The 17,785-nt window shown below is 37.3% G+C and overlaps 2 protein-coding genes across 2 annotated transcripts; both read right to left on the bottom strand.

Annotated features, from left to right (window-relative positions):
* Positions 1-417: 417 nt before the first annotated feature.
* Positions 418-5,411, bottom strand: asah1 (N-acylsphingosine amidohydrolase 1). The gene is made up of 14 exons (XM_022738343.1): positions 5,262-5,411; positions 5,059-5,105; positions 3,693-3,783; positions 3,518-3,604; positions 3,335-3,413; positions 3,168-3,242; positions 3,032-3,077; positions 2,794-2,938; positions 2,600-2,654; positions 2,414-2,495; positions 1,698-1,829; positions 1,229-1,352; positions 989-1,045; positions 418-894 (listed from the first exon to the last, which is right to left on the bottom strand). The coding sequence occupies exons 1-14, from the start codon at positions 5,328-5,330 to the stop codon at positions 805-807; spliced, it is 1,179 nt and encodes a 392-aa protein (XP_022594064.1). The 5' UTR covers positions 5,331-5,411; the 3' UTR covers positions 418-804.
* An 895-nt stretch (positions 5,412-6,306) lies between these two features.
* frg1 (FSHD region gene 1) lies at positions 6,307-17,328 on the bottom strand. The gene is made up of 9 exons (XM_022738292.1): positions 17,208-17,328; positions 16,429-16,496; positions 14,508-14,630; positions 11,857-11,914; positions 11,390-11,504; positions 9,997-10,101; positions 9,700-9,791; positions 7,444-7,554; positions 6,307-6,535 (listed from the first exon to the last, which is right to left on the bottom strand). The coding sequence occupies exons 1-9, from the start codon at positions 17,264-17,266 to the stop codon at positions 6,499-6,501; spliced, it is 768 nt and encodes a 255-aa protein (XP_022594013.1). The 5' UTR covers positions 17,267-17,328; the 3' UTR covers positions 6,307-6,498.
* Positions 17,329-17,785: the final 457 nt, after the last annotated feature.

Below are 17,785 nucleotides of genomic sequence, written 5' to 3'. Positions count from 1 at the left end.
AGAAGACCTTGGGCCAGGTGGTCACATTTCAACTCAGGAGGCCTGGATGGTTTGTCAGTCTGTTGGATCGAGACAGGTTCCATTAAGCCATGATTAACACAACTGCACAATAACTGAGAAATCTCCTACCAATTAATTTAAATTATAAACTGATTCATGTAATTCACATCGATGAAATTACAAATAGAACTGCTGTATTTGTGAATCCTTTTTAATAAAAAACAAAAAAAAAAAACGATAGTGGTCAGCATTGAGGTACATTTATCAGTAATGTGTTAAATGGTCAGTGGTCATGGTGAGACAGAACCTGTAACTGAACTGTTTGAAAGCCTGATTTGGGTAGAAAATAAACTTGAAGCATGGTAGTCTAACATGGTGACTATTGGCTGCATTTGAGAACTTTAAGAAACAATGTAGTAAGATTTTGCATCAATTTAATTATACACCAGTGCATTCATCTCAGGGGTCCCTAGGCCCATATTGAGATCCATGTATAATTACAGGAAAAATAAAAAGGGAAAAACATTTACAAGGTAGATTCACTTTTGTACAAATTTCCCTCATAACAGAAAAGGTAGGATTTAGTATTTTCATCAACGCTTCAAAGTTTTCCTGAACTGTGTGAAAAAGAGAAGACAAATGTCAAATTGACATCAGGAAGACAAACTTTGGTTCAGGGGATTAGTGGCTGTGCAAACACAGGAACAATTTAATGTTTTGTCCCAAGATCAGCTGAGGTTATCTTACTGCTTCTGTATGCAGCTAAGCACTTACAAAACTGATCAGAGTTCAGTGCTTAGAGAATCACCAGGGCATGCAGGGGTTAGGACAGTCACGGATGTATGACTCCAGTTTGCCTTCTGACACTTGCATCAGTGTTGTGTATGTGGTCAACTGAAAAAGGCACAGGAAGAAAAGAGACAAATGTTATTTACACTGAAATAATCAAAGTAGTTTTGAAAATAGAAGTACTCATGAAAAGGCTCACCTTGTTTAACACTGGTTTGGTTGAGAGCACATCGTACATGGTCTTTAGAGAGATGTTCTAAACAAAGAGACAGAGCAAAGGTGTCTTTGATAGAACAGGAATGTAACTTGTCAGACTTGTACTTCAGACCTAAACCCATGACTGGAATAACTTAACTACATCTGCAAATATTTATGGCCTCTAATCAGAGACAGAAAATTGTTGAGTTCCGTACAGGAAGTGGGTGTCATCAGGACTCACGTTCTGTGTGGTCTGGTTCATACACTTCATGCCAGGAGTTCTGCGATCGTCCAGGAACAAAGGCTCCTCCCAGTGGTCGTAGTTCGTCTCCAGGACGTACCACCGGCCCAGCTTCAGGTCAATCCTGAAATACAATAATTAAATAAATAAAAACTTCAATATGTGACATGCAGCTACACCACACGACTGATTTGTGAAGTAGAGTCATATCAGGTGACCTGAAACCACAACGGTCATCAGTTCCTAGTTGAGCAAACAGTGTTTCACAAGACAAACACAAGGCAAGCTGCATCACTGACTTTTGAGCCACTATTTCCACTGTTACATTTTATTGTAGTTAAGCAGATTATATTGTAGGCCTGTAGCTGGACTGATTACACAGAAGTCAGTCTTGATAGTGATTTAGCACAGCGAATTTAACACAAAGCAAGAATATTCTCTAAAGTCCAGTATAAACTCCAGTACTTACTCCAACATATCGATACTGAGCAGCCTAGACCGGGTGATGATGCAGCCCTGGCCTGTCTGGTTTCCCCCCAGGATGAAGTAGGCTGGAGCGAGCAACTTCGTCTGAGCCAGGCGGGTTTTGGCCTCCTCGTAGCTGATGGTAATGAGAGAAGACGACACATTTCTTGGACTGCGACATTGTCATGTGACGTTGAGAGACAGCATTCAGGTGTTATGCACCACTCGTCTGGAACAACAACCAGGAAACCTGAAGTCTGCTCCAGCTCTTATTTCTTTTAAATCATAGCTTAAAGCTTTGCTGTTGCCTTTTATTAGATTTGTGACTATTTATTCACATCTTGTTCTGCACTGTAGTTTTATTCTCATGTGATATTTTACCTTATTTTTCATTTGATCTTCCACTTTATTTAACCCTTTTTTTTTTAATCCCATTTATTTGTCTTTTCATATTGCATTGTGATTATTTTCTGTCTCATCTTATTACCCCTTTAAGCATTTGAAATGCCTTGTGTTTGAAATGAACTTAACATTTTAAATCACATTACTGCCACCAAACATCAATATGTGTCACTGTCCTCAACAAAAATGTGCATCACATCATCACTGTGCTTGTGTTATGCTGATAACACACGGACCTGCTCGTAGAAACATTGCTCTACAGTGCCACTAGTGGTCAAAACTCCAGTGGCACATCTAAATATTGAAGCGAAAAAATACCTGTGAGCATTTTCTAGCACAGAGCGAGTGAGAAAGCTCATCCACATCCCATCTCTCTTCCCCAGGATCCACTCCAGGATTCCTGCATGTGGACAGATTGAGAAGATCACGAATTATTCATGAAACTCACTGTAGACCTCCTCTCTAATGTCTGTAAACAGAGCTGAGAAAAACAGCTTCACTCACCAATGTATCCTCCATCGAGGCTGAAGCGCTCATTCATGGTCAGAGTGAAAATGTGCTAAAAAGGAAAACAAGAAGTTTAATATTCCTTACATTTAGAACTCTGGAAGAAGTATACACGACCCATCAACTGTCATGTGATGTTGACTAATGTTTTGTGCTGATTGAATCTTCTGTAATGATACTAAATGACTTACAGGCTTAATGCCAGTCAGCATGCCAACATATCCAGCAAAGTTTGTAGACTTGAAGACAGTCTGGTTATTTCTCTTGAAGTCCAGGTTGACCACCAGAGGTTTGAGCTTCTCACTAATGATCCATGACTTGTTTTTCACATCCCAGCTGTGAAGAGGGACAGCTTAATCTCATGAGATGTTATTTTTACCACACATCTGAGTCAAGATGACCAAGCTTGAAAATGTGTGATATTCTTACCCCAAAAATAATCCAAAATCCAGGTTTCTGCCATGAAAGAGGTTACCTGGAAAAGTGTAAAGCCAAAAAGTGTTTCAGTACATATGTAACATCATTTTAAGTTAATTAATCAACATGATTCTGGATGATGACTCACCTTTATTGTCTTCTGCAACAATGGATGTGCACACAGTGAACACCTCATAGAAGATGTTGAACAAGACAACTTCACCTAAATTACACAAGTGAAAAAAAAACTATTAAATTATAAATATATAGATACAGTTGCTAAATGAAGAGTTGATAACATTTGTGTTTTCTTACCCAGAGGAATCCCTGAAACAGTGGCAATTCCTTTGATTTCCTCACTGAAAGGATTTGGAAGTGTGTCCACCATCAAAGGCTGCAGAAAATTAGAAACCATAGTGCAATCATAAAAGCTTTCATGGGGATAAAAAAAATATAATACAAATTCAAAGAAAAGGTCAGAGGAAAAATGACACTCACCAGTGTAATGTCAACCAGCTCTATCAGCCTTCCACTGGGCACAAAAGCATAAGCCAAGTCTTTGATGGCCTGAATCATGTTGACCAGCTTGAACGAAAAACATCATGAATAAAAAACAGGTGAGATTTTTGTGAGACTTGGAACGTTTTATTTAATTTTGAATTACTTCACTTACATCTGTTTTTTTGTCAGTGATCAGAGCTGTCCATCTCTTGCTGGGCGGTAAGTCCAGGTCCACTGTGTACCAACTGACAGCTCCTCTGAACCTGAATAGAAATGAAAAGCTGTACAACTACTGCAGCATATTGATGCAGATGAACAACGTCCTATTCACAACATGACTGATTAGACTTGATTTTCATTTATCTGTTTTGAATAAACTTGAAATTTCATGCATCTGGAGTTAAAAATGCAGCAGCTGAGGCCAAGCAGGCTAATTCTACCCGATTAGTAAACCACTGATCTGGTGCAGAAACAATTAGGTGACTAATTTGCTAGTTAAATTAACTGCCAACAATTTTGATACTTGAAGTCTTTGATTATGCAAAAGTCCCACAAAGTTTCTAGCTCCAGTGTCACAGACGTGAGGATCTCATAACTTTTTTCTGGTTTATATCAATGTAAGGTTTTGGACTAATGGCCAAACTAAACATACACTCTGAAGATGTCACCATTTATACATTTCAGTGTAAATAATTAACTAACTTAGATGTTTGTCTTTGTTTTTGGAATGATTCTGTGACGTTTTGGTCAGTAAACTGCTTTATAATCTAGAATTGAGAAGGTAACACCTGTAAGGTAAACAAGTACCAATACCGGTGTGCCCGACCACATTCAAAGGGTATGGTGCTTTTAAGTGTTGATTGAGATATCAGCATAAGTTAAATACAGTGAAAAACCAGTGTAAAAAAAAAAAAAAAGTATCTTTTTATAAAGAAAATAAATGCATATAAAAAAAGCAAAACAGGATATTTACACATTACAGAGAGGCACTCTGAGAATATTTTCATTGACAACATGTGTCTCTCACAGAGTGCAAGTCATGCCTGAAGTATGGCATACCTCTGTTTTGTTTTTTTTGTTTTTTGTTTTTAATATCCTTGCTCATTTCAGATGACAAAATGAAAACAAAAACCACATGTGCCCACCCACTCTGATTATATGAAAAGCCCAGAAAGTAATGCAGCATAAAATCCATGCAGCAGAGGCTGAGATATCCTGATTTTCATTTTGTAGTATGGGTCAAGTGGCTTTTATTTCCTTTAAGATTCTGCCTGCTTAGTAATTACCTGATACTTTGACTCCAGTAACATTTAGAATACAGAGTACACTGAGGTACTGTTACTTAAAAGGTCTGAGTCAGAGCAATGCTTCCTCCTCTGCTTACCAAACACAGCAGGTACAAACTGTACCTGGAGCATTTCGGTGACGAACGAGGGGCAATTGAAGGCAGCAGAGCTCAGCAGTGAAGCACGGCGGTTACAAAACATATTAGTAATTGAACACAACAGGGAGTTCTGCAACAGACTAATGTTACTTACGTAGGACCGTTTGGTGGATACATTTCTGTCCGACAGTCTTCTGTATACTGTAGATAAATGGAAAATAAAAGCAGGAAATTACAGTGTTTAAGGTTAATGTGTGACTTCAGAGTGAAAACATCAACAGTGTGTAGTAGCAGCTGGACAACACACTCATCTTAATGTGTGAAACAGCACAATGACAGAGCACAAACGTCGCTTACCGGTGGTATGAACTGTGTCGATGTGACAGAGAATAAAGCCGCTAAAACGAGAAAAACACAGTGACCCATTTTCCTGGAAGGTTTCACCCAAACTGCTGTCTGTCCAGCGTCGTTTTGTTACATGAAGTTTACCCCCGTGACAGGGAGCTAACTTCTGTACGAAGGTGAAGGGAAACCGGAAGTTGTCAAAAGGAAACAGAACATCTTCTGACCAATATAAAAGAAACAAATCACATGCATTTACGATGAAATGTACAAATGAACAATCTAGTTTCTTTTGTTTGTCATTAAAGCGACAGTCGCGGTCAAAATAGTTAATAAAGTCATTCAAAACACCCCTCGAAAATGGTCGTTTCCATACGGAAATGAAAACAAATAACGTGACCACTCACATGGTTGATTGCATTTATTTCCTCATGTGACATCTGCCGTACCCATTTTAACAATATTTTTGTTTTGCTTCACTGAGTCTCTTTACATCTTGTTTAATAATATCGTATCACGCAATGGTGGGAAGTTTAATTCATTAATTTCATTAATTCTGTCGCTGAACGGGGGCAAATCCCAACAGTCAGGTCTCGTGGGAAGTCTTCCCAGGCGGGAGTCGTTAGAGCAGCATATTGATACCTATGGTTTTGAAATGAGATATTGAACAATCACATATGAGTGTAGTGTTCAATTGTCCACATACCTTTAACTTAGCAGTGCAGTGAGGGATGATGAGAAGTGTAAAATACACTTTCAGTTTTCCCACATTCTGATTCATGTAAATTATGTATCTTTATTTATTTTTAAAAGTGACATTTTTCTTCATTAACCCATGCTAAACACATTGCACATATACTGTCAAACTGATTAGACACAGTATAAATAATAATACATTCTGACCTTTCATAAAGATTAGTCAAAGGTCAGTACTGGTAGTTGTATATCTTACAAGAATAACCTACTCAGTTCTAGATTATAGAGCAATCTATTGACCAACACATGATAGAATCATTCCAAAAACAAGAAGGGCCAAAATTCTTACAAACACTAGATCCAAAGCAAAGTGAAATGATGAAAAGGCCAATGGGTTACCTGAAGTGAATAAATGTCACCAACTGGCTGCAGAAAACAAACCAGCAAAACTGATTTAACCATGAAACATTTATTAAAAATATAAAAAGAAACAAAAAGGTACATTTAATCTTAGAACAAAAGGTCAAATCATGACAGCAATGTACAAAGTGGATCTTCATTTGCAGTACCTGTCTGCTTTCATTTTGCTTCTCCTGTAAAAAAAAAAAAAAAAAAAAAAAGACATCTTATATCCCCAGTATGCAATCAATCTATTACTTTATTATCAACTCAATGTCTATGCCCAAAATCAAATAACTCTGAATAAAAAAAATAAAAAAAAATTGTGACATAATTCTTTTTAGACAAATACATTTCACTGTATCAGTACAAAGTAAATCACTGATAATTTTTGGTTTTAAGAATTTGAACAGTCAGTGAAAATCCAGCTTTCTTTAGTGCTTCTGTTGACACACTCAACCAACATGAACTACATGCCTATGAACTTTCACAAGTTCAAATAATGTTTCTAATGATGCCGCAACATCAACACATTTCAGACAATAGATACAAAGATACTAGATCATACAAATCACTCTAGTATATCAGCAGAAGCAAATAAAAAAAAAAAGTCAAATATTACAATAGCAGAAACATCATTTACAATTTATAATTTATATACTCCACGCATTGGACTCTTTTTCAAAAGTAACTCTTCACAAGTATTTAAGTATTTAGATAAACTCTCTATTGTGTGGTTCTTTCCCCTATGAACACACAGAGAGAATCCAGTGAACTGGAGGACAAAACACATCCACATCCAGAGGAGGTGAAAAGTGCAACTGTTTACTTTCACATTTTATGTGGGGTTTACAATTTGGATTTTGAACATGCATTAATTACTCTTAAATCTTTTAATCTTTTCTGTTTTTGTATTATATTCTGTGTGAATATACCTATCTTTGCTTTAATTTAAATTTAACACAAATTGAAGTGTCTTTTTAAAGTGAAAACATTCAACTGGCAGTTTGAGAGAAAAGAACATTTCAGGGAGAGCGATTATGTAACAAAACTACATCAAGTGTTTGACAGTAAAAATATAATATATAAATTATTTTCATACCTGTCAAGCAAAGCTTCATGAAACTTCCCATCCGTTCTAGCTCTCTTTAACGAGTTGGGGTCGTCCTCATTAACCCTGAGCCGCCGATCCTGAAAACTCTGAAACTTCTTCCTGTAATTCACACGGTAACGTTAATAAGACAAATACAAAAGATTGAGCAAAGGTAAACGACTCACCACCACAACCACACACACAAAATTACGGATATTTTCACAGCATGTCTTTTTTTTTTTTTTTTTTTGAGAACTGACACCTGGTTTCTAAGCAGCTAAATGTTAGAAGAAAAAAATCCAGATAATGAGCTCAAGTATTAACTAAAGCAGAGTGTTCGAATGTTGACAGTGGCAGCCAAAGAGCAATAGGCTGGGTGGCTAAGCCTACTAGCTGCCACAAATCAACATGTGCACTACTATCATTTAAATATTAGCTAAGACAGGAGGTTTTTCTGGGGATAACAGTGGAATCAGCAAATGAAGGTGATGTGAGGACAATCACCCCCCTCCATTAATATTTCCCCTTATTAATGAACAGCTTTAAAATGATCTGTTATTTCAATGTAAACTATCTTAAAACTTAAATACCTTGCACAACAGTGCCATAAACCACCGAGGCGTCTTGTCTGAAACCTCTTTGATATTTAGTTTTTCTTTGCTCTCTGTGTTTTATGATTCGCAAGCTGCATCCATCCTGAAAGACATTTCAGATGCTAAACACTACATCAAGACACGCGCTCAAGGGCAGCCATTATCAACATGTCAACATGACGAGTCCATTTCCGCAGCATTCATCTAAAACAAATAATAGAGTGGAAACACCAAGCCAAAGCATGCCAAGCAAAAAACTGCTGCAGACATATTGCCTGGAACTTAATAGGCCTTAGATGGGCCGTATATAAAACACTCAGCAGCATCGGAAGCTAAAATGTGGTGTCTGCTTTCTCATCCCGCTCTAACATCAGACCATAAAATGTGTCTTTAAGGCGTGGGATTGATGAGGTAGTACCTTAAAGGCGTGATCTCACATCCAGGGATGTTATTATGGTAGGGTAAGGGTGCAGACTGACACAATGTGAGGACAATAGGAAGGAAATCACAGAGTCAGAGGGAAGTTCTTTAGGCTTTGGTTCTGAGGATTCTGCAAGGTATACTGCTTAGACTGTAAAATGTCAAACTGTTGTGAAACACAAATACGATTACTGGCACCGTGACTTTGTTCTAATCAGCAACGACAGCTTAATGAAAATTTGCACTTAAAAAGTTGCTTCCAAAGTCTGAAGTGACACAGAAGCCGAGCAAAATTATTTCCAGTTCATATGAGAACAGTATTATGCAGGAACACACACTATTTTGCTTCTTAGCTCAGAAAAATCTATTGCAAATCTAAATTAAAAACACAAACAACATGAGAAAACAAAATCCAAATAGTTAGATGGATTTTTAGGAGGAAATAATGTCAACCTTTTCATCAGAGTAAACAATTTACAGAAAACAAGATATACAGAGTTGTGATCAGCAGTTGATGAAAAAGTATTCAGATCATTTACTTAGGGGGAAAGCAGAAATTTTACAAAATACAAATACTCAAAACATTGAAAGCATACTTGTGTAAAAGTGCATACGTATCCGCAAAATGTGTCTTAAGTATCAAACGTAATTGTAATTATTAAGAAGCAGAATGGGGTGTGAGAAAGATATTTTTTTCCTCGTTTTATTTAAATAATTTGCAGTGAAATTATTCAAGGTGAGTGGAAAGTGGAGATAGGTCTGAAAAATTTACCTAATGTTATGTAGGAAAAATATTCTGGGTTTTTTTTCGGCTTTCCTGTCCTTTTTAAAATCTTACCTCATATTCATCTTGTGACAGCTTGTGGGAGCCCTGACCCACAGGTTGGAAACCACAGCCGTTTCTAATATTTCATCCACCTCAATATGGAGGTTTAGCAAAGATAATACTTATTACAGAACTGGTGCACTCCGGTCAATCTGTGCATTTAACCAATACATTAGTGCCCTAATTTGCAAGTACTTGGATGAAATAAATTCACCTTGACCCGACTCTGGATAAGTGGCAGAAAATGGATGGATGGACTTCTAATCTTAACTTGCTCATTAAATGCAAAAAGCTCAACTGAACCTAGCAGGGAATAAAGAAAATTATATGCTGAGATATTCCAACATGGGTTTCCCTCATTAGTCTTTGATTGGGCTGTTGTGCTTTGTAAAAATGCTAAAGTGATGCACAGTGGAGGTTACGTACACATAATTGATCTCACAGGACTTCACGTTGCCCCTGTCTTCATCCGCAATGTCATCTTTATGCTTGACCTCTTGTTCCGCACTCGATCTGATCTGTTCATCATTCAGGAGAGAGAAAAAAAAACAAAACAAGAGAGAGAAGTTGTGGATTAAATATCATTACCTTGAACCCCCCATGAAGTGAGGTCACAAACATTTTCCCCTTCCATCTCAAGAGTCCAGGTCCTCACAGAGATCGCATGCTTAAAATGAAAGGATTAAAATGCAACCTTGTGGAAGAACACAATTTACACATCACCTTCACCATCTCGCCATCCCCTGCTGTCTTGCTCTTGGCCACGATGTCCCCACTGTCACTGTAGGAGATGAAACAGCTATTTGCTGCCATGAGAGCCATTTTGCCCTGAGGCAGAACAGAGAGAAAACAGAGGAGAAGGCAGTAGATTAGATAGAATTGCAGTGGGATTGGTTGTTGTGACAGGCATGAAAGGCTGCCTGGTATTTGATGTAAAAGAGTCTCAAGGTTGTGCTGGGCAGGTTGTTTATAGGTTCAACAAAGCATCAAAGTGAGCTATGTGCTCCAGTGACAAGGTAGATGCATTCTGCATAATGAATTAATTGTTCATCACAACAGCTAAGTGTTAGCTCTCATGGGCTGAACTCCAATCAGCCATTAGGCGAGACGTGAAAGGCAGGGGACAGTGGTAAAAGTGTATTTATTTCACTAATTACTGTTCATACGGAATAAAACATATACTTGAATAAGCATCGCACTTATGTACATTAATAGACAATATACTGATTATTGAGAAAATAACTGGCAGATTAATGCTAATCAAAATATTTGTTAGTTGCGGCCCTAGGTACTGGTGCACTTTCCTAAAACCCAAATTAACTTTCAGAGATGTGTTTTATCAAACCGAAACCCCAAAATACTGTTTATTATCATATATGACAAACAAAAGCATTAAATAGTGACATACACAAAGCAGAACAAGTGACATTTTGGCTTGAAAAAATGGCTAAAACGATTAATCTGTTATCAAATGTTATCAAGGTGATCATTTTCTGTCATACATTACACAACGGCTTATCTTAATCAAATGACCATCTTTGTTAATACAATACTAATTTGTATATTGAGAGGTACTGACAACTAATGTCAAAATTTGTCAACATACTTGGGCATTAATGTTCATTCTGATTCAGTTTTTAGAAAGTTTGTCTAATGAAACTTGACACAATAAAACATCATTTAATGACTAAAAAAATCTGTTCTGGTTTCAAAACAAATTTAATCAACATATCTGTTAAAACCAACAAAGCCACACAGTGAAGGGCTCAAGTGGGAACACAATGCCAGAGGGTCGATATACTGTGCACAATTACAAACAAAACTGTAAAATAGCCGTTATTTTTGTTGCTTTAAACAAGACGCCTTCAGCAGTTTGCGTGGTTAACATCCCACGCCATCTCTAGTGAGGTCCAATAAAGATGTCATAGTCTGATTTGGAGCTGCAATGCTTGTTTTGGTAGAAGCTGTATAATAGTAGGAAAATAATTACATGGGACTGGAAAAGGGACAGGATTTGCGGCAACACAAGTCACAGGACTGCAATGTGATAGTAAAAATTTGACTCCTGTGTTAGCCATAGAAAATTAGGAGGAGAAGCATTTGAAGATTTACTCACATCCTGGAAGACTGGTTCCCATTGTTCCCTGGAGCCGATGGCATCAGAGCGCCCCATTACCAAACCCTCAGAGTTGATACCCAGGTACTTGCCATATCCAGACTTCAAGGCTATTCTGCAGCAGCAAAAATGACAAAATGAAATTCTTCCCCGACACTGACTTTGAAATGCTTAAAAAAAAAAAGGAGACAACATAAGGAAGGGCCAATCTACTGTTCAAACATTGTTAGCTTTTCCAGGAGAATGTTTTTCTTTGACAAGAAAGGTGAAACTAGCCCATAAGAAATTGCTCTACAACCAGCAGCAGCTCTTCAAGGAGGGGTTGCACATGGAAGCGTAAACTACTTTTGTACATCTAGACAATATAAACAGATCCTTCATTTAAAACACACAAGGGGGGTAATAAATCTGTGGGGGAAAGCTTATCTGTGCATGCAAACACAATGTACAGTTTGCCTTGTACTCACCGTGTGTCTGAGACCTTGATGGCAGTAAACTGCTCTGGAGGGTCTGGCCCTTCATCGTCTGAAACAAAACAATGTTTACCTTTTTGATTGTTTTATCCCACATTGTTGATTTCAGACACCACATTGTTGTATTTAGATTTTTTTATGCTGGTTTGATGCACAAACTCTTCATTAATTTGATCTTATTCTTTATTTGAAGTTTGTAAGTTTAATATTGACTATATATTGGATTTTTTGCTTGATGCTTTATCAAGCTGTGTACACAGGGCACCCATGCAAAAGAGAGTGAATTCAATCACCCTGTATAAATAATGGCTGAATGAATTAATACCTCGGTTCCTTTCTACCTTAAAAACCAAAAAAAATGTTAAAGCGAGCCAAGAGTCGTGTTAAAATAGTCTATGATTTAAGATCTTTGACCTGTAGCAAAATTCTAAAAAAAACTGATCTTCTGGTTTTGACAGAAAAAGCTTTTGCCACACAAAAATAAATAATGTAGCATTTCATTAATTACTGTGTAACAATCATGTAGTATTATTAAAATGTGCATAATTTCTTTTCACACCAAAGTTATCATTAACACTCATTTTTATGTTTTACTTATGTATTCTTGTAATTAATAATGCAAACCCTTCGGCTAAGTAGCGCTGTGCAGATCTGGGTCCAGTTCGCCAGCACAGAGATATTTGGAATATGATACAGAGGGAACTGTTGTGTTGCATTTAAATGCATTATTTAAAACCTAGGTAACCTGGGCTCCTCATAATTTAATAGAAGTGTGACTTGCCTGTGATTAGGCCACTGCCTGACCTTTACCATAAATCAGAAGCTTTGTGCAATTTGTAGTGTGTCATACAGGCATCTGGTCAAGGAAGAGCAGAGTCTGTGAGACATTAACGAGGGAAGAATTTAGAAAGCAGAGGTAAAATATGACATAAGCTGCTTTTTCAAAAGGCTGATTATCTTTGGAATATGTCAGACTGTGACCTCCTGAGTTGTCTAAAAGAACATCAGCATGTTCCCGTCGACCTGCAGGTGAATGTGAATATTTTTGGAGCTTGCTAAAAAGGCTGCATCATCCACAGTGTGCCATCGGTGCAGAAAATCCAGTGAAGAGAGGAAAAGCTCTAATCTCTCTTTTTATACTGCTAGCTTGCGTCTTCTTTCATCTCCTAGAAATGAGCTCATGTGCATGCAGAGGATGAGGACCCACTGAGGGAATTGCGATGTTTAAATCTCCCAACCATTTTCACTGGTTCTCACAAAACATGGGTTGAATTAATTGTTAGTAGTGTCTCTTTCCGGGCAGACTGTTGCAATGCACCGCTCCCTCAGAAGTGCCCGGAGGCAGAAGTGAGTGTAAACTCTTGAGTTAGCTCTGTCCTTCCCCTCAACTCAACCCTTGTTCAGCCTTTTCAGTCTGGTATCTGGATTTACTACTTAAATACTTACTGCTTTGTGGACTGAAGGCAAAACCCCCTTCATCCCCAAACGCCTGGAGCCTACAGTAAACGTAAACCTCAAAATTGAGTTTTAAGTTCTCCAGGTTTGAACGACTGTGGGATAAATCAACAGCTGCAGAGTTGTCATATTCATTTAAAATGCACAAAAAATGACATACAACACACACACACACTTATGTGAAGTATCAATATATTCGTAAAAGATTTTTTCCAATATTCATATATATGGAAATTGTATGTTCAATACCGTGAATTTAGTATGTAATGTATTATTTCAGACAGATGTCTTCAAACTGGGGCTGCAACTAATGATTATTTTCATTATTAATTAATCTGCCAAGTATTTTCTTGATTAATTGCTTTTGTCTATAATATGTCAAGAAATACTAAAAAAAAAAAATTCACCTTTTTATTACCAACAGCCCAAGGCGATGTATTCAAATAGCTGGTTTTATTCGATCTCACAAGTTAAACAAAGACTCTAAACAGTAACTTTGTTAGTTTTTAATTAGGATGTGTTTGGAATCATTAATTGGGTTATTCGATTCCACTGGAATGTGATTGCACAATAACATTGAGTTATTGCCCAGGGAAAATCATGGGGTCTGATGATAATTCAATGTTCTACCACATTACACCACATTCCCTGGAAAATTCTACAGAAATGTGCAATTTTTGCCTTCAATCTGAGTCAAGGCCAAACACATACTCAAAAGTTCAATAAATGCACACGGAATTACAAATGAAGAGGTATGAAGCTGTTAAGTACTGTGAATCAGTAAGAGAACTGTCACTCATGCACAACTGTGAATGGGTGTCCAGGAGTTATTTTAATGCAATCTGAAACTTGAACTTGAGAATTATCAGAACACCAAAACCAGCAACCTAAAGAAGTAGACTTTTTTGACATCATACAGCTAGCAGTTGTAGAAATTGCCAAACAACAAAAAATGATGTATAGTAAGTATCAAAAGAAAATGTAACCTGCAAAATCACAGTTCTTATAGTAGCTGATATTATTAAAGCACAACAAGTTAAGTCAGGTATCCCCCCCTCAATACAGATATTTTCTACTGTGTTGACAAAAAGTGGATGTACTGAGTAAAAGCCATGTAGGCTGAATGAAGGAGCTGACTCCTCTGAAAAATAACTGTCAGATTCTGAAGTCACCTCAGCGTGTCTGCTTACCTTTGTGTGGTGCACCGAGTGTGAAGAGTCCAGTATCCAGGGCATGGATGTATGAGTTGTTCTGCATCTCTATGGCAACTGTTCCGGAAATTTCCCCAAAGCTGCTGATGGACCACCACCCACCTGGTGAGCAGAAAGATTTGTGTCAAAAAGGTGTAATAACACATGGCATCTGTGTTCGCTTCAAAGCACACAGCAACATTAAGGTGCGATCTCTGCTCAGCGGACAATTTCTGGAGTAAACTGTTCCATATAAAACTATGCGTTCAGCATTTAGAGTTTACAAAAATCTTCATGTTTACCTCATAGGCACTGCATTTTAAGGTAGCAGATTATTTGTAGTTGGTGCGTCTAAACTTAAGTGACAAACATTATGAGCAAAAATTCAAATATAAAATTAGTATTTGTCACAGGAATTAATGTTACAAGAAGTTTCTGTAATCAATTTGTATCATGCTTTTTTTTTTGCAAGGTGCAATCTATGATCCAAACAAAACAAAGTGGTTGCCCTGAAGCCAAAAATCAGAACAAAGTAGTGGAATCTGCTATCACTCTCAATTTCCATACAAAAGTATCCCTAGACACAACAACTATTTTTAATTTATTAATGTTTATGGTGAAAGACTTATTTGCATCAGTTATGTTGATGCAAATAAAACCAGGAGTATATCAGGCATATACAGTACACAGCATAAATGAGTACACCCCCCCTGAACGTAAAGAAATATGTTTTCCCTAAATGATCAACATTCCAATTCATAAGAAGGTAACCAAAACGAAATGTATTAAACATGTATATAATAACAACATAGAAAGATATGTCATCAATATCTAAGAAATAAGGAAATTTGGCAGCTTGGCTTAAATCTAGGATTGCAAAGATGAGTACACCCTTGTATTATTTTAGTACTTAGTATGTCATACCTTACTTTTTAGAACTGCACTGACCCTTCTTGGCATCGAGTGTACAAGTTCACAACATATTGTCCTGTCTATCCTGCTCCACTCCTGGAGGATGACCTCCTTGAGGGGGAGTGCTGCTCCACTTGTCTCTTCAAAATTCCCCACAGGTGCTCAATAGGGTTGAGGTCTGGTGACATACTTGGCTACTGCAGCACTTTCACCTTGTTCTTCCTGAAGAATGCAGCAGCAACCTTGGAAGAATGTTAAGGGTCATGTCATGTTGAAAAAGTGCCCGTCGACCCAGAGTGTGGAGGGAGGGTAGCATCTTCTCTTTCAGGATTTTGCAGTAAATCTATGTATTCATCATGCCATCAATGAAGTACAACTCCCCAACAACTTCAGCACTCATACATCCCCATATAAGAACTTTACCACTGCCATGGAGACAATTCTCTCCAATGTGATGCCATTGTTGTCAGCATTAAGTCTGAGAGCAATTCAATGGGTTAGGTACCACTTTAATTGTCAACCGATTACACCTGTGTGAATGGGCTCACCAGGTGAGTCTGGTGCCCTTAACGAGCACCAAAAAACATCTCATTAAGTTTTATTATGTAACTTTCAGGTGGGTGTACTCATTTTTGCAACATGAACTTTTACCATTTTGACAAGAAGATCATATTTTTCTGTTTAAGTATTGACATATATCATTGGTAATGGATTTAGGAGAGTTCCCAGAATATTGCATCATATAGGAACCCCAAATGTCTTATTTGTAAAGAGGAAGCACTGAATTTGTTATGTATAAGAGAGGGTGTACTCATTTGTGCTGTATATTGTGCCTGTAAATCAGTTTAAGAATATGAAATGCTGGCTCTCTAGCAATGATTAAAACTTTTCTATTAGATATGTAAAAATAATTTACAATTTTGTATGTCGCAAGCAGAAATTCACAGCTTAATGATGATGTAAAATATCTGTGGGCTTTACAATTTAGAAATACAGTAGATACACTTACCAACTATATCAGGTTTATCTTCTTCATCTGTCGCTTTTCTCTTCTTATCTTTGTGCTTCTTCTTTTTCCTGTAATAAGTAAATAAATCAAAAAGACTCATGTTAACAGAAAAATTTAACATGTAATTTCATGGCTAAATGTTTAATTACACGGGTAGAACTTGTAAAACATAAACAAGCATTCAGACTCGAGCTGGCAAGTTAATTTCTAAAACGTGAATTCGTTTTCCTTGAATTGCAAATACAAGGTTCTTAAGAATCAATAACAAATCATTGATTTACCATTTAGTTTTCAATATGAATGAAAGTTCTAGGACATGAGCTACAGATCCTTCAATAAACATCAACTCTGATGACCTAGTCTGATGATTGCATTTACTTTTATTTATGTGTAAACTTGCAGTGCAGAAATGCTTCAAAACAGGGAACATGGTTGCTGGTCCAAAACTGAACGATCGTTCATGTGTTAGCTATTAGCATTAGCAGCCAAGAAAGGTGCTAATGTGTTGGCCAGGCTCAAACAACCAACTAAGGTGGACGGTTCTGCGACAATCCTTTAACCACCACTGTGTTAATATTTAGTTAAAAGTTAAGAAGGACAAACTACTAAATTAAAAGTATAAAAAGTGAGTAGTAACGTAGCTTTCATTGTAACGTCCTCGTTTGAGTCTTTGCTTGTGTAGCTGAAGTTAGCACAGGTTGCAGAGATCCACTTAGTTAGCCGTTTATCACACTGCAGGCGGTAGCGATGAGAGCTGCTAAGTCAGGAAAAAAGCTTACCCTTTATTAAGACCTTTCAGAACCAGTTTGGTTGATTTAACGTGTGAATATTCAGCCATTTCTTCACCCAACCTAGTGGTTAGCACAGCAAGTAAACACCAAAGACTCACTGAGTGCAAGTACGGCGGTTGCAGAGGGACATTCCGGGTCTCGCCACACTCAAACTAAATATTCAGTGTGCGCATCCAACCGAAACAAAATGAACTACAGAGACAGTAGAGGATCTTTGCTAACTACCTGCAGATTATTTCATGTCCAGGCAACTTAGTGGAACAGACAGTGGTGGAAGCGCTACTCAAATATTTAAACAAGTAACAATACAGCAATAATCTATACTCAAACAAGTAAAAGTGCTGCTTTTAAACTTCTACTTAAGTAAAAAAAAATATTAATAGCAAAATGTAAAAATTACTCGTTTTGCAGATAATCGTCCAATGTGATTCATGTGGCATATGAACATACATACTTATACTGATGATGCATCAATGTAAATGCAACTGTTGTAGCTTAAATAAACTGTAGTAGCTTCTCATGAAGGCAGTTATTTTTAGGCTGGCTATTTTATACACAGTGAGCTA

This window comes from Seriola dumerili, unplaced genomic scaffold, assembly GCF_002260705.1.
Source record: "Seriola dumerili isolate Sdu_G_001 unplaced genomic scaffold, Sdu_1.0 BDQW01000035.1, whole genome shotgun sequence".
NCBI classification, from domain to species: Eukaryota; Metazoa; Chordata; class Actinopteri; order Carangiformes; family Carangidae; genus Seriola; species Seriola dumerili.
The sequence above is the reverse complement of the archived record's forward strand: the minus strand, read 5'-3'. Positions and strand labels throughout refer to the sequence as shown.

Excerpts from the sequence above, each read along its gene's own strand:
- asah1 (XM_022738343.1), bottom strand. The coding sequence starts at position 5,330 with ATGGGTCACTGTGTTTTTCTCGTTTTAGCGGCTTTATTCTCTGTCACA. Across the intron at positions 3,784-5,058 it reads TATCCACCAAACGGTCCTAC|GTTCAGAGGAGCTGTCAGTT; the intron begins GTAAGTAACATT and ends ATTTCTATTCAG. Across the intron at positions 1,046-1,228 it reads TGAACCAGACCACACAGAAC|AACATCTCTCTAAAGACCAT; the intron begins GTGAGTCCTGAT and ends CTCTTTGTTTAG.
- frg1 (XM_022738292.1), bottom strand. The coding sequence starts at position 17,266 with ATGGCTGAATATTCACACGTTAAATCAACCAAACTGGTTCTGAAAGGT. Across the intron at positions 16,497-17,207 it reads CTGAAAGGTCTTAATAAAGG|GAAAAAGAAGAAGCACAAAG; the intron begins GTAAGCTTTTTT and ends TACTTATTACAG. Across the intron at positions 11,915-14,507 it reads ACTCGGTGCACCACACAAAG|ACGATGAAGGGCCAGACCCT; the intron begins GTAAGCAGACAC and ends GTTTTGTTTCAG.